We start from the raw sequence: 14,217 nt of genomic DNA, 5'->3' as shown, positions 1-14,217 counted from the left end.
GTTCCCCGACCAGGGATTGAACCGGCGTCCCCTGCATTGCAAGACCGATTCTTAACCACTGGACCACCAGGGAAGTCCCATAGGCTCATTCTTTACCAGTACAAAAATAAGACTGGTGGCCCTAGCAGGCTGATCTTTACCAGTTTATTCAATAAACCAAGGACAAATAGTTATTTTACTTTTAAACACAAAAAACTGTGACTTTACTTTTCCTTTTATTTGAATGTGAGATTTGGGTAATATAAAACCATGAAATCACTATTTTTCCTTCTAATACTGACCAGATCTCCTGTAGATCCAGTGTGCCTATCATAAGCACCACCCAAAAGCCAGCAAGATAGGCAATTTTTCCCTGGGGGAGAAAAATCAATCAGCACAACGTAGCTTTATAATGGTTGATCAAGATAGGCATTTGACTGTTAGGATATGCCTCATGATATTTTGGGAAGTAAAGGAAAATATATTCAGAAAAGAGTTTAAAATGTAACTATCGTGGCCATCATTTGGCAAATTCCATTTCAGCAGGCTGGGGGAAAATAAAGACCTATGTCACTGCTATTATTTTTTTTTTAATAAAAAGGAAGTTTTTCAAAAAGCAAATTAAAACTAAAGGCCTGAGATAAGACTGTTGACTTCCTGATGTATTAAAAGAAGTATTCAGAGACTGAGAATATCAAGAGTAGGCAAAAATGTGGGGAAACAAACACATTCACTGTTGTTTGATTAATCAGTGAAGCCTTTACAGACATCAGTTGCCTATATCCTTTGACCCAATAATTCTACTCCTAGGAATCCAAAAGAAATCATAGCATGTGTGTACAAACATATATATCCAAAGATGTCCTTACAGCATAATTTTAATAATAAAGAACTGGAAACACCTAAGTGTACATTAAGAGGAAAGTAGTTAAATAAGTCATGGTATACATATACTATGAAATATTTTACAGCCATTAAAAATGTGATAAAGAAAAAAAAATGTGATAAAGACCTCTATGTAAATGGCAAAATCTCCAAACCATACCATTGTTTTTTTTTTTTAAATAGGGAAAAAAAGAAAGTCACAGAATAATACAGCATGATTTTATTTAGAGTAAAAGAAAAATCACCTATAATTCAATTAAAAAAAGAAAGAAAGAAAAACAGAAAAGAGCTGGAAGAATGACAAAGATTCCTTTAGAGAGATGAATGGAAGGGAATGAAGGGAAATTATGTTTTTGCTCCATGTGCTTCTATGTTGTTTGATTCATGTACAAAAAGAACATATTTCACTATTATATATAATTTTTAAAATTATTTTAACTCTAATTAAAGAAAAAGTGGAATCTGAAAAAACAAAAACAAAAAAACCAAACTCATAGATACACAGAACAGATTGGTGGTTGCCAGGGTTGGAGGGTGGGAATGGATGAAATGAGTAAAGATGGTCAAAAGGTACAAACTTCTAGTTATAAAAGAAGTCCTGGGGATGTAATGTACATAATGACTACAGTTATTGTATTGTAGATTGTATTGTATATTTGAAAGCTGCTAAGAGTAAATCTTAAAAGTTCTCATCACAAGAAAAAAAATCTTGTAACTATGTGTGGTAATGGCTGTTAACTAGGTTTATTGTGTTGATCATTTCACAATATATAAAAATATTGAATCGTGTTGTACCCATTAAACTAATATGTTATATGTCAATTATATCTCAATAAATATAAAATTTTAATTTTAAAATGAATACATTAATAACATCACATATAGGGTTTCTCAAATTTCAATGCCAAGGCTCCTTCTCAGTTTAAAGTACATTTTATTAAAACCATGTTTAGGTAAATCTCTTCTTTTGCTTTTTACATTTACCCTTACTCTCATGTGCCATAGTCAGAAACTCCCCCTAAGTGTGCATCAGCAGATGCATAGATAAAGAAGATGTGGTATATATACACAATGGAATATTTGCCATAAAAAAGAATGGAATAATACCATTTGCAGCAACACGGATGGACCTAGAGATCATCATACTAAGTGAAGTAGTCAGTCAGAGAAAGACAAGTATCATGTGATATCACTTATATGTGGAATCTAAAAAAATGATACAAACGAACTTACTTACAAAAGGGAAATAGACTCAGAGACATAGAAAACAAATTTATGGTTACCAAAGGGGAAAGGGGGGGGGGATAAATTAGGAGTTTGGGATTAAAATATACACAGTACTATACATAAAATAGATAACCAATAAGGACCTACTGTATAGCACAGGGAACTATACTCAATATCTTGTAATAACCTATAATGGAAAAGAATCTAAAGAAGAATATAGATATATAAAATATACATATATAATATATATATAAAACTGAATCACTTTGCTGTACACCTGAAACTAACACAATATTGTAAATCAACTATATTTCAATAAAAATTTTTTTAAAAAAAGAACTTTCCAACTTACCCAGGCTTCTGGTATACCAACATAAAAGCAAGCTTCTCTTCCTTTTTAATAGTCACCTTAGTACACAACTCTTACATAGCCCTCTACACAGCTCTGATCATATGAACCAGAGATCAAAGTAGTTACTATAAGTAAAAGAACAGTAATATAATACAAACACATAAAAATAATTCAATATGAAATGTATAGATGAATACAATATCCACTGTTATCATCATTTTCAGGGAGCACTCACATTTCTACAATAACCCAATCCAGAAGACAATTTTTCTAGATACGTTTCCATGCACTAAGGAGGTTCATATTTCAACAATCAACTATTTTAATGTATTTGTTCAAGAGAGCTCAAACTAGTAATTATAGTTCATACCAGAATCACCAAGCTTAAAATTTTCTATATAACTCTATAGTTGTCCTAGAAAATGGAAATCAGCTCAGAGTATGTTGAAAACGTTTTTAAATCAAATACACTTTCTACAGGGACTTCCCTGGTTGTCTAGTGGTTAAGAATCCACCTTCCAACACAGGGGACATGGGCTCAATCCCTGGTTGGGGAGCTAAGATCCCACATGCCACAGGGCAACTAAGCCGGCGTGCCGCGACTACTGAGCCTGAGTATTCTGGAGCCCACTCACCGCAACTAGAGAAGCCTGTGCACCGCAACAAAGAGCCGGCATGCTGCAACTAAGACCCGATGCAGCCAAATAAATAAATAAATAGTTTTTTTTAAAACAAAAGAGTATACAAATACCCTTTTTACAAAACACTAACAACTAAGGATTTTCTGAAGACCACCAATTAGAAAACATAAAGTAGTAGGGTATTTTCTCCTAAAACCAACCCACCCAGTATTTTTAAAGTAACAGTAATTATGGCCTCAAAAAAAATTACATTTTCAAGGATATTTAAGATGGGAGGGGGGAGGTTCTATAGTTGGTTTTTTTTAAAAAAAATCTCACAATACCTTTAAGACCATGTTTCAGACAATGTTCCATAACAACGAAGAACTGCTGCAAGGGGGGATAATCAGAATCCAAAGTGCGGCCAAAGCTTAGAGCAGATTCAATGAGTCCTTTAATACTGAGTTTAGCCATGTTTAACAAGTTTGCTCTCTCTACAGCTGTAGGGTCTTTTGTAGCTGAAAGCACAAGAAAGGAGTCCAACATCACTTGCAAGAACTGACATTGTAAACTATACAAACCCCTTCCTTCCCCTGTAAAACCAACAGTGGTTTGTTTTTCCTTGGTGGACAAGTAAGTCTTCCTAACATACACCCCTAGTTAACTTCTTTTTATGTCTCTCATGCATACCATAGAACAATGCTCACTCCAGCCAAAGTTTATGAATTATTCTCAAGATCCTGCAAATTGGCTATTCTAGGGTATTTATTTTACTTTTGTGGTACCTCTTCAGGGAGAATGAGTTTTTTTAAATCTTTCTCTGGAGATAAGAGTAACAGGCAACATGTTTAAGGGTCTCATGCAAAGGCAGACAGCAGGAACCATCAAAGATGAATTCAAAAGCAAAAAAATGTTCAGAATAAACTGGCAATAAAATAAAAGGTAGTTAAAATTCTAAGATTCCAATTTCACCCATAACAAACATGACAGGTAAATAAAATAGGGGGACACAAGAGAAGCCATTCAACTCTCACTCATTTTAACCCTCTTTCTATCTTGTCTCTTTTCATTGCAATTGGAGCTCCGTATTGCAGGACTCCTTTATTTTCCCAGAGGAAATTAAAGCAGGGTCCAGTTTCACCTTAAAGTTCCCTGACCTTCCACACAGCTGATCCAGTTGAATATCAAGGTAATAGATACATTTTTTTAAAACTGATTTTACCTGATACTTTCAATTCACAAAAATTTTTCTTTCCCACAAATTTTATTCTCAGTTTTCTTATAAATTCAGATACTTCCCCATACTCTCATCACTGTTGTGACTGGCAGAAATATTTTCAGCAAACACAGATGCCAAAATGAAGTGTAAAAAAATAAAGCACTTAGTATACTGTCTTTTAATCCCTGACAATTTACTAGTCCAAGTAAACCAAATGTCCATTTTTCCTTCACTGGACAAAAAGTCCAGGGTTCCCAATGATCTAGTATTTTACTTCTGGTCACAGATAGCCAGGCGTGAAGCGTGACACTGAATCCTAAGCAACTTAAAATGCAAACAGTCACAACTGCTACGACCAGGCTAGCTAGTGGAGAATCTCCACGCAAGACATCATTTCTTCAAATGTGCATCGTGGTATGACTCCCTCTTTTTTCGGGGACGAAACCAGTCGATGTTTCATAATCTGCAGCAATTCTCATTTTTCTTAACAGTGCCCATCACAATCCGTAATGTACGATGCGACAACCAGACAAAGGGCGCCTTTATAACTGCTCGAAGGTAGGTCCTGGTGGGCACCGGCAGCTCCCGAGTAGAGGAGCGTTTGCACCCCAGCCGCGCCCCGCCCGGGCTGCGGCCCCCGCACGCGCCCAAGGGCCGGTTCCCGCATCTTGCCTGTAGAACCCCTTCCCTGCCTCCCTTCCTCCCAGCCAGCAAGGCTGCCCAAGGGCTCGGGGCGCCCCCAACACCCTCACGGAGGGCTCACCCGGGGTCCTGCGAGGCATCGCTGCCCTTCTCCCGCCCTCGGCGTCTGGAACCCAAGCCCAAACCTGAGACGCTTCCCTCCGCCACCCCCAAACCTGAAAAGTCATCGCCCGTCCCCGACCCGGGAGCTGCACCCCAGCCGGCCCTGTCCTCGCTCCCTGTAAGCCGACGGACCACCAAACCTCTGCCATTAGGCCCCTGAACGGGGAAGGGGGCGGAGGGGAACGAGGGGCGGCCGCGCGTTGCCATGGCGACCGCGGGCGCCCCTGCGTCCCCGGCTGCCCCCGCCCAGGCCCAAACCCGGGTTCGGACCCCAGTCCCGACCCCGAGGCCTCCATGCCCACACCACCAGTCCTCCTGGCCTGGCCGAGCCCTCGGCCCAGCACGGAGGGCCGGGCGTCCGCTCTCGGCCTGCTCCCCTTACCCATGGCGGCGGCGGAGGCGGCGGCGGCGGCGGCGCGGTCTCGGGCGGGGACTCCCTGGGCCCAGCCAGCAGCTCCCTTCAGGCGAGCGGCGGCCGCCACGGCGTCTGCGACCAGGCCCGCTGCGGCCCACAGCGCTCCCGGCGGCGGGAGGACGGCCGGGCGGTCCCGCGGCGCCCGAGTAGGGCGGGGGGCCGCGGAGCCTGCAGCCGGCAGGGGAGAAACCCGCCCTCTCTGAGCCACTTCGGGTCCAGCCGGAGCGGAAAGAGAAGGAAAAGGTGTGTGAGGGGGACCTCGCGTTGAGGAGGATCTCGCGTTGAGGAGGACCTTGCGTTGAGGAGCAGGGGGGCGGACCCTGGTCTCACCCTGGGGGCCTCGCCGGAACGCTAGGGCTGCATTTCCAAGGGGATGCGAGTCACGTGTAAACGTTTTCCTCCACTGGGTCCAGCTGGGTTTAATCGAACACACCTGACCGCTTCCCTTCTTCACCAACTAACTCGCAGGGGACCAAAAGAATGTAGAAAATCTGAAGCAATTAACAGTAGGCAGAAATCTACTAAATCTGTTAGCCCAAATCACGATATTTAAACCAGTGAATCCACTGGTTTATAAAAAGCAACGAGGAATGGTCTCAGTAATCGAGGGAAAGGTGCAGAGATACAGGCAGCGTTTTCTCATTTCAGGGAGTAAAAACTCTCGTGGTCAGATGACACTAGGTTTAAGTTATATCAATTTGGGGAAACTGAGCTATTACCTAGTTAGATCAGCAATTGTTTTGTTTTGTTTTTTTAAAGAATTTTTTAAATTTATTTAATTTATTTTTTATTTTTGGCTGTGTTGGGTCTTCGTTGCTGTACGCGGGCTTTCTCTAGTTGCGGCGAGCGGGGGGCTACTCTTCGTTGTGGTGCATGGGCTTCTTATTGCTAGTGGCTTCTCTTGTTGCGGAGCACGAGCTCTAGGCATGTGGGCTTTCAGTAGTTTTGGTGCACGGGCTTCAGTAGTTGTGGCGCGCAGGCTCTAGAGTGCTGGCTCAGTAGTTGTGGCTCACTGGCTTAGTTGCTCCGCGGCATGTGGGATCTTCCCGGACCAGGGCTTGAACCCATGTCCCCTGCATTGGCAGGCGGATTCTTAACCACTGCGCCACCATGGAAGCCCAGCAATTGTTAAAACGGTGGCCAAGTTAGAAATAGACTGATATTTCGAGAAAATGGAGCGATGTTTGTCTCTTCATCATATTGGCCAGCATACAGTTCTATTATGTTTCTTTACTTCTTTTGGTTTTAAATTTTTATTGTGAGATAATCATACATGGATAAAAATTTATAAAGCATATATGCATTTAAAGAATCATAAAGTGAACAGCTGGGAAAACACCACCAGATCAAGAGAGCATAGGACAGGAGAGTCATCTTCCCTGGGGGAAAGGCCTTTAGCCACAATCCCCCTAGAAGTATTAATAAATACGATTCTGACTTCTATGACAATTGTTTCCGTGCTTTTCTGCATGTTATTACCACGTAAGTATGTGCCCCTAATCAATGTAGTTTATTTTTGCCTGTTTACAAGCTTTTCACAAGTGGAATAACATTACGAACATTACTTGTTTCTTTTGTTCAACATCATCCATGTCCATGAGGAGTTTCCAGGTTAGGGTGTTTTCAGGTTTACATACTTCCTGGTCCCTATGTGCAGGAGAGCCTCTAGGGCATGTAAAGAAGAATACAATTACTAGAAATCAGGTATGCCTTTCTTTAAATTTACTAGATAATGCCAAACTGTTTTCAAAATTTCTCATAATTTACACTCCTTTCAGCAGTGTTGTTTTCCTGTTGCTGTGTCCATTCTAATGCTTAGAATTTTCAGGATTTCTTCATTTTTTGCGTCTTGTGGGCAGGTGATTGCATGGCAGGTTTGTTTTTTATTTACCTCATTACTGATGACATTGAGCACTTTACCTATGTTTACTATTTGGAATTTCACTTTTGCAAAGAAATGGTGCCTGTTTTTCTATTGACTTACCTTTTTCTTACTGGCTTGTGCAAGTTACTTAATATTCTACATACTAATTTGATGTCAGTTATGTGTTGCCACTATCTTCTGGTTAATTTTTTTTCTCTCCTTATGGCAACCGTTGATTAAATATAAGTTCTTAATTTTCTTGTAGTGAATTTATAGTTTATGCCTTAGTGTCTTAAGAAATCCTCCTTATTCCAAGGTCATGAAGATACTCTCTTTTAAGAATTACATAGTTTGGGGGACTTCCCTGGTGCTCCAGTGGTAAAGAATCCGCCTTCCAATGCAGGGGACGCAGGTTCGATCCCCGGTTGGGAAACTAAGATCCCACATGCCGCGGGGCAACTAAGCCCACGCACCACAACTACTGAGCTTGCACGCCTCAACTAGAAAGCCTGCGTGCCACAAACTACAGAGCCCACGCGCTCTGGAGCCCACACACCCTGGAGCCTGCATGCCACAACTAGAGAAGAGAAAACCCGCACACCACAACTAGGGAGAAGCCCACGCGACCAAACGAGCACCACAACGAGAGATCCCACATGCCACAACGAGGACCCGATGCAGCCAAATAAATATTAAAAAAAAAAATTACATAGTTTTGCCTTTAATATTTAGGCCTGTTAGTGCACCCAGAATTAATTTTAGTGATGATGTGAGATAGGGTCAAATTTCATTTCTTCAACTATCCCATCACCCTTTCCCCATTCATCTTCCATGCCCATGATCATGGAAGTGAAGGTCAGTGAGCATGTATGTGAAGGTCAGTTCCTAGGCCAAAACCTCATTTGATCTTCAGAACCACCCCATGAGGAATGAGTTATTTACCTCTTTTACAGATGAAACTAACCTCAAAGATTAAATAACGTGCCCAAAGTCACAGTACTATTAAGGAACAGAGCCAGAATCTGAACCAGTACAAAAGTAGCCTCCATTTTCATAATGTCAAAATACATCTGTGGTTTTTATAGTGTTTGAAGGAGCCTAAAACTGATGACAAGTTTAACCCCTTCTACCACCTTGCTGTTAAACATTGAAATGAGTGACTTGTTCATTTTTCTCTTCTCCAAATGATGAGTAAAAAAGGAGGGATTTGTGTTCCAAGTGCATTTAGAAAAGCAAATAATATTAAGTATATATTTATTTATTTTATAAAACCATGAGAACAAAGGAAAAGAGCTTTATTTTCTGGATTGCTTTCCCTCCAGTGACTTTATAGGTAACATGTAGGAAAGAAATTTAGTTCAGTAACAGACCAGCTTTATTTAAAGCAAAAAATATTTCTTCCTTTGAGGAAGATGTTCTTAAACTCCAAAATACATAGTTGCTGGATACTCTAGCCACCTTGGATTGAACAGAATTGGAATTAGTGTGTATGTTTAAAACCTATTACACTTAATAGGTTTTTTTTTTTAACATCTTTATTGGAGTATAATTGCTTTACAGTGCTGTGTTAGTTTCTGCTTTATAACAAAGTGAATCAGTTATACATATACATATGTTCCCATATCTCTTCCCTCTTGCATCTCCCTCCCTCCCACCCTCCCTATCCCACCCTCTAGGTGGTCACCAAGCACAGAGCTGATCTCCCTGTGCTATGTGGTTGCTTCCCACTAGCTATCTATTTTACATTTGGTAGTGTATGTATGTCCATGCCACTCTCTCACTTTGTCACAGCTTACCCTTCCCCCTCCCCGCATCCTCAAGTCCATTCTCTAGTAGGTCTGTGTCTTTATTCCCATCTTGCCACTAGGTTCTTCATGACTTTTTTTTTTTTCCTTAGATTCCATATATATGTGTTAGCATACTGTATTTGTTTTTCTTTCTGACTTACTTCACTCTGTATGACAGACTCTAACTCCATCCACCTCACTACAAATAACTCAATTTCATTTCTTTTTATGGCTGAGTAATATTCCATTGTGTATATGTGTCACATCTTCTTTATCCATTCATCCGATGATGGATGCTTAGGTTGCTTCCATGTCCTGGCTATTGTAAATAGAGCTGCAATGAACATTTTGGTGCATGACTCTTTTTGAATTATGGTTTTCTCAGGGTATATGCCCATTAGTGGGATTGCTGGGTTGTATGGTAGTTCTATTTTTAGTTTTTTATGGAACCTCCATACTGTTCTCCATAGTGGCTGTATCAATTTACATTCCCACCAACAGTGCAAGAGTGTTCCCTTTTCTCCACACCCTCTCCACCATTTATTGTTTCTAGATATTTTGATAATGGCCATTCTGACCGGTGTGAGATGATATCTCATTGTAGTTTTGATTTGCATTTCTCTAATGATTAATGATGTTGAGCATTCTTTCATGTGTTTGTTGGCAATACTTAATAGGTTTAAACTAGAATATTAATCTGTTCTGAGCTCTTGATGTACTAAGAATCTAGGTTTTTAAACGTACAGATATAATCATGTAACAAAATACTGTTTTTTAAAAACTTATCACATACTGAAATACAGGGATGAAATTGAATGATGTCTAAAATTTGCTTTAAAACATGTCAGCAAAGAAAAAAAGGTTGAAGAAAACTGCTGCAAAATCTAATTGTTGAATATGGGTGATGGGTGTATGGGAGTTCATGATACTACTTTTGTGTGTGTTTTTAAAAGTTTTATAATAATGTTTTAAAGTTCATCATAAAAAGTAAGCTAGTTAAAGCCTTAAAAATAATTTTTATGTAAAAATCTTTCATAATAAGCCAAAGCAGTATCTATACAAGAGCTGAGAGTCAGGAAAGGCAGACTTCACCCCCTGGGTCCATCTTGGTTCATACTTTCCAGGATCATGAGTCCCAGTCATCCAAGGGTTAGTGGTGACTTGAGTGAAGTTGGATGGGCCTATCCTCTTAGCTACAAGCAGTCTTTTTAATGAGCAAAGCTGTCCATTGAATCTACATAGACCAGCTTGTCAAATCATGCCACAAGGTTTCCAGCTGGCCTGAGATGTGATTTGCTTACAGTAACAATTGTAATGCTTTTTTTTTTTTTTGGCTGCACTGTGCGGCTTGTGGGATCTTTGTTCCCTGACCAGGGATTGAACCCCAGCCCTTGGCAGTGAAAGCGCGGAGTCCTAACCACTGGACTGCCAGGGAATTCCCAACAATTGTAATGCTTCTAAACATTTGTATAGCACCTGGAAAATGTACACAACACTGAATGGGAAACACACAGTACCTGGGAAAATTGCTGAATTACTAATCAGAACATCTGGGTTCTAACAATGACTTGCCCAGAGCCATATGCTAACGTGAAATATCTATGCTAGGTACTCTGCAGGGTTTAATTCAATTGAGAGAATATCTATGAAAATTATAAAGCATACTACATATTATTACCACTGCTAAAAAAGCAGTAAGTGGTATAAAGCTACATATAAAGATGGAAATAATTCTTTTTGGAAGGAAAAAATATCAGGAAAGGTTTTTTGGAGAAGGTAGCGTACTAGTCTTTCAGTCTGGGTGAAGTTGCATAAATGGTATTGGAGAAATAGACAAATATAGATAGAGGATACAACAAACAAGAAAAAAGACATGTATAGGGAAGAGCAAAAATAGTATATTAGGGAATTCCCTGGCAGTCCAGTGGTTAGGACTCTGCACTTTCACTGCCATGGGCCCAGGCTGGATCCCTGGTCAGGGAATTAGGATCCCACAAGCTGTGCAGTGCGGCCAGAAAAAAAAAAAAAAAAAAAGTACATTAGAACAAATATGCAAAGAAATATTGGAGAATGACCTCCATTACAAACCACACGTTCCAAACTATTAGTGGGATATGAAAGAATGTTAGTAGGTTGCAACCAGCTTTGTTTTTTTAAATTAATTAATTATTTTTGGCTGCATTGGGTCTTCGTTGCTGCGCGCGGGCTTTCTCTAGTTGTGGTGAGCAGGAGCTACTCTTTGTTGTGGCGTGCGGGCTTCTTCATAGCGGTGGCTTCTCTTGCTGCAGAGCACGGGCTCTAGGTGCGCGGGATTCAGTAGTTGTGGCACGCGGGCTCTATAGAGCACAGACTCAGTAGTTGCGGTGCACGGGCTCAGCAGTTGTGGCTTGCGGGCTCTAGAGCACAGGTTCAGTAGTTGTGGTGCACGGGCTTAGTTGCTCCGTGGCATGTGGGATCTTCCCAGACCAGGGCTCAAACCTGTGTCCCCTGCACTGGCAGGCAGATTCTTAACCACTGCACCACCAGGGAAGGGCTGCAACCAGCTTTGTTTTTAATGGAATAGTGGAAAATATTAGGGTATATCACATATAAAAAGGGTAAATATTTTGTTAAAGTACTGTTTAAGGTGCATGCACATACATATGTTCATGCTGAGTCATGATGCAAAATGTGTTTCTCGTTGTGGGTTGTGGCAATTTTTATTCTTAAGCACCAGTCCAGATTATCATACACCAAACTACCAGTAGTTATAACTAAATGATAAGATTAAAAAGAAATTTAATTTTCTAAAATTTGTAGTGTTTGAAATTCTCACTAAAATCATGTACTACTCTATAATTAGACAGGAAAAAAAATGTAAAGAAAGAAAATTATGCCAAGACTTTTAAACTCAGAAAATGTGAGGTAGATGGTGTCCTTGACAGAAATAGAGATTACAGAGGAAGGCATTAGATGAAGATGGAAATTTACATTTTGTATGTGCTGACTCGGAAGTGCTCACAGAACTGACTCTGAAGGCAGGAGCTGGAACACAGATATAACTAGAATTCAGAAGACATGGCGGGGTATACAGATTTGGTAAACAGCTACATAGGTGATGGTTGGAGCCAGTGACTGTCCAAGGAGGGAGAACAGGACCAGACCAAACATAGAGCTCTGGGAAAGACCTGTCTCTAGAGAGTGAGAGACGAGGAGGAAAAGAAAGGAATCAGAGGAGGCAGCAAGAGAGGTAAGGAGGCAGGAACTCTGAACTGATTTTCAGGAATGGGGCCACTGGAATGGCTACACTGTCATCACATCCTGGCTTCACACTATAAGGAAGACCTTGTCTAGGCTAATGGTGCTTTTGATCTGGACCTGCACAAAGTGACTGCCCAATAACATTAGAGACTGGTAGCCACTGCTGTCTTAGTCCTTGGCATGGATGTCATACTTAAACTGCACTATTAGCAATTTGATGGCCCAGTCTGGGTTTAACTTACAGCTCACCCCAAGCCTCCAACTCACAGCATCTTATATATAAAAGACGAATCCTAACTCTTTCAACTAAGTGGCTAGACTCTTGTAATCAAGACAGAGTCCCAAATGACAAGAAACACGGAACCCGTCCCCGGGTTCTTCTTCCACAGAGCTCTGCAGGCCACACAAATCTGTAAAGCAACCACTGACTGAACCAAAAGAATTTACATTATTCATCTCACTCCCAGGAACTGAAATTATCTTCAGTTCCTTCCTGTTATATAACTTCATGATATCTAACCAATATTTAAGCCTTATCTCTGTAAACTTCCTAGTTTTTCCTGTCTAATCCATAGTATCTCCATGATCAACTCCCTCCTGTGTGTCCTTCATAAATCTCTTTATAATGTCAACACTCCTTGGTTTCAGCTTTAGAGCATTATCAGTATTTCAGTTCTCAATACTGGAAAAAATGGTGGACAACCCTGAACTTAATTATTATTTAGTATTAATAATTGACACAGTAAGATCTAACAGTAAGAAAACAATTTATTTAATAAAATCTTCAAGTAATAATTTTTTAAAAACATGTGAGGTAGAGGCAGCAATTTTTAACACACTTGACATTCATTAAAAAGAAAAAATTTGAGAGAAATGAGAGATTTCCCTGCCAAAGGTGGATACATTAAGGTTAAAATTGGTCACAATATAAGTAATCAAACACTTTGAGGCAATTGTTTTACAAAACATTTTTATACCAAAAGAGAAAATTGAGAAATGCCCTAAAACAAAGGGGCATATGAACATGAATAAGTGAAAATAGGAATACACCTTTTTAATTTGTCATCAATTTAGCAAACAAAATTTCTTCTCAAAAGAACAGTAGGAATTATTTTCTTTTACTAGAATACTGAAAAGTGAAAATAACAAGTGGGAGAGTAAGGAGAATCAGAAATTAACTAGAAATAATATATTTATCAGTGATAATTTAAAAGACTAGGTTTATCTCTGATAAAAAATCTAAAAGATCAAATTAATCTTGAAAATTTAGACTTAAAGATTTAAACCTCAGATTGAAAAATTCACCCCATCTTTAAAAGGTGGTAGAAATTTATCAAACTCTGGATCATACAAAAACACATTTATAATACCTATAAATTTAGACTTTTCAGTTTTGGTACGCCTGTACTAAAAAAATACTATGTTAAATTTTATATGGTAATAGAACTTTATGTTTAACAAGGTTATACCAAAAAATAAATAAAACAAAAAAACTGGAACTCTGAAAGAGTATATTTACATCATTTCTTACCCTTGGGATAAAAGTTATCTTCACAGTGTAACCAGGCACTGATTTTACAGCATATCCAAATTATAAATAGGCAACAGTTAGAGAAGATCATGATGGTTTGGAAAAAGCAAGGAAAACAGTGCTTTATCTTCTTTGAAAATCACCCAATATATGACAAAGACTTTCATGTTCTCCTGATGGAAGATCAATGATGTAAAATAAATTAAGGAAGATATATTTAACACAATGTGGGATTACATAAAAACATATATGACATTATTATCTAACATTCTGTAATTTGGTTTACAGGGCTGC

At 39.6% G+C, this 14,217-nt stretch overlaps 2 protein-coding genes and 1 long non-coding RNA gene across 18 annotated transcripts in view; 1 reads left to right on the top strand and 2 right to left on the bottom strand.

Moving 5' to 3' along the window:
- RUFY2 (RUN and FYVE domain containing 2) overlaps positions 1–5,582 on the bottom strand; it is a 50,223-nt gene extending 44,641 nt beyond the window's left edge. For 7 of the 14 annotated variants that reach the window (XR_014253304.1, XR_014253305.1, XM_082424468.1 and 4 more), the window contains exons 1-2: positions 5,046–5,175; positions 3,408–3,581 (exon numbers count right to left, since the gene is read on the bottom strand). Coding sequence is in view for 12 of the 14 variants with exons in the window: in XM_082424468.1 (XP_082280594.1) it covers positions 3,408–3,581; positions 5,046–5,151 (280 nt within the window). In the remaining 2 variants the exon portion in view is untranslated. Of the gene's footprint in view, positions 1–3,407; positions 3,582–5,045; positions 5,324–5,388 lie in introns of those variants that run through there. The other 7 variants (XM_082424478.1, XM_082424469.1, XM_082424473.1 and 4 more) reach the window with 6 other exon arrangements.
- Positions 5,583–5,677: 95 nt separating this feature from the next.
- LOC309642728 overlaps positions 5,678–14,217 on the top strand; it is a 30,411-nt gene continuing 21,871 nt past the window's right edge. Inside the window, exon 1 of the long non-coding RNA XR_014253345.1 lies at positions 5,678–5,744. This is a non-coding gene — a long non-coding RNA (uncharacterized lncRNA). The remainder of the gene's footprint in view (positions 5,745–14,217) is intronic.
- The window catches only part of DNA2 (DNA replication helicase/nuclease 2), a 45,141-nt gene continuing 44,066 nt past the window's right edge, over positions 13,143–14,217 (bottom strand). For all 3 annotated transcript variants that reach the window (XM_082424424.1, XM_082424423.1, XM_082424425.1), the window contains one exon: positions 13,143–14,115. In XM_082424424.1, the coding sequence (XP_082280550.1) occupies positions 14,047–14,115 (69 nt within the window). In that variant the 3' untranslated portion in view covers positions 13,143–14,046. The remainder of the gene's footprint in view (positions 14,116–14,217) is intronic.

Source organism: Balaenoptera physalus (assembly GCF_965194825.1).
Source record: "Balaenoptera physalus genome assembly, chromosome: 14".
Lineage (NCBI taxonomy): Eukaryota > Metazoa > Chordata > Mammalia > Artiodactyla > Balaenopteridae > Balaenoptera > Balaenoptera physalus.
The sequence above is the reverse complement of the archived record's forward strand: the minus strand, read 5'-3'. Positions and strand labels throughout refer to the sequence as shown.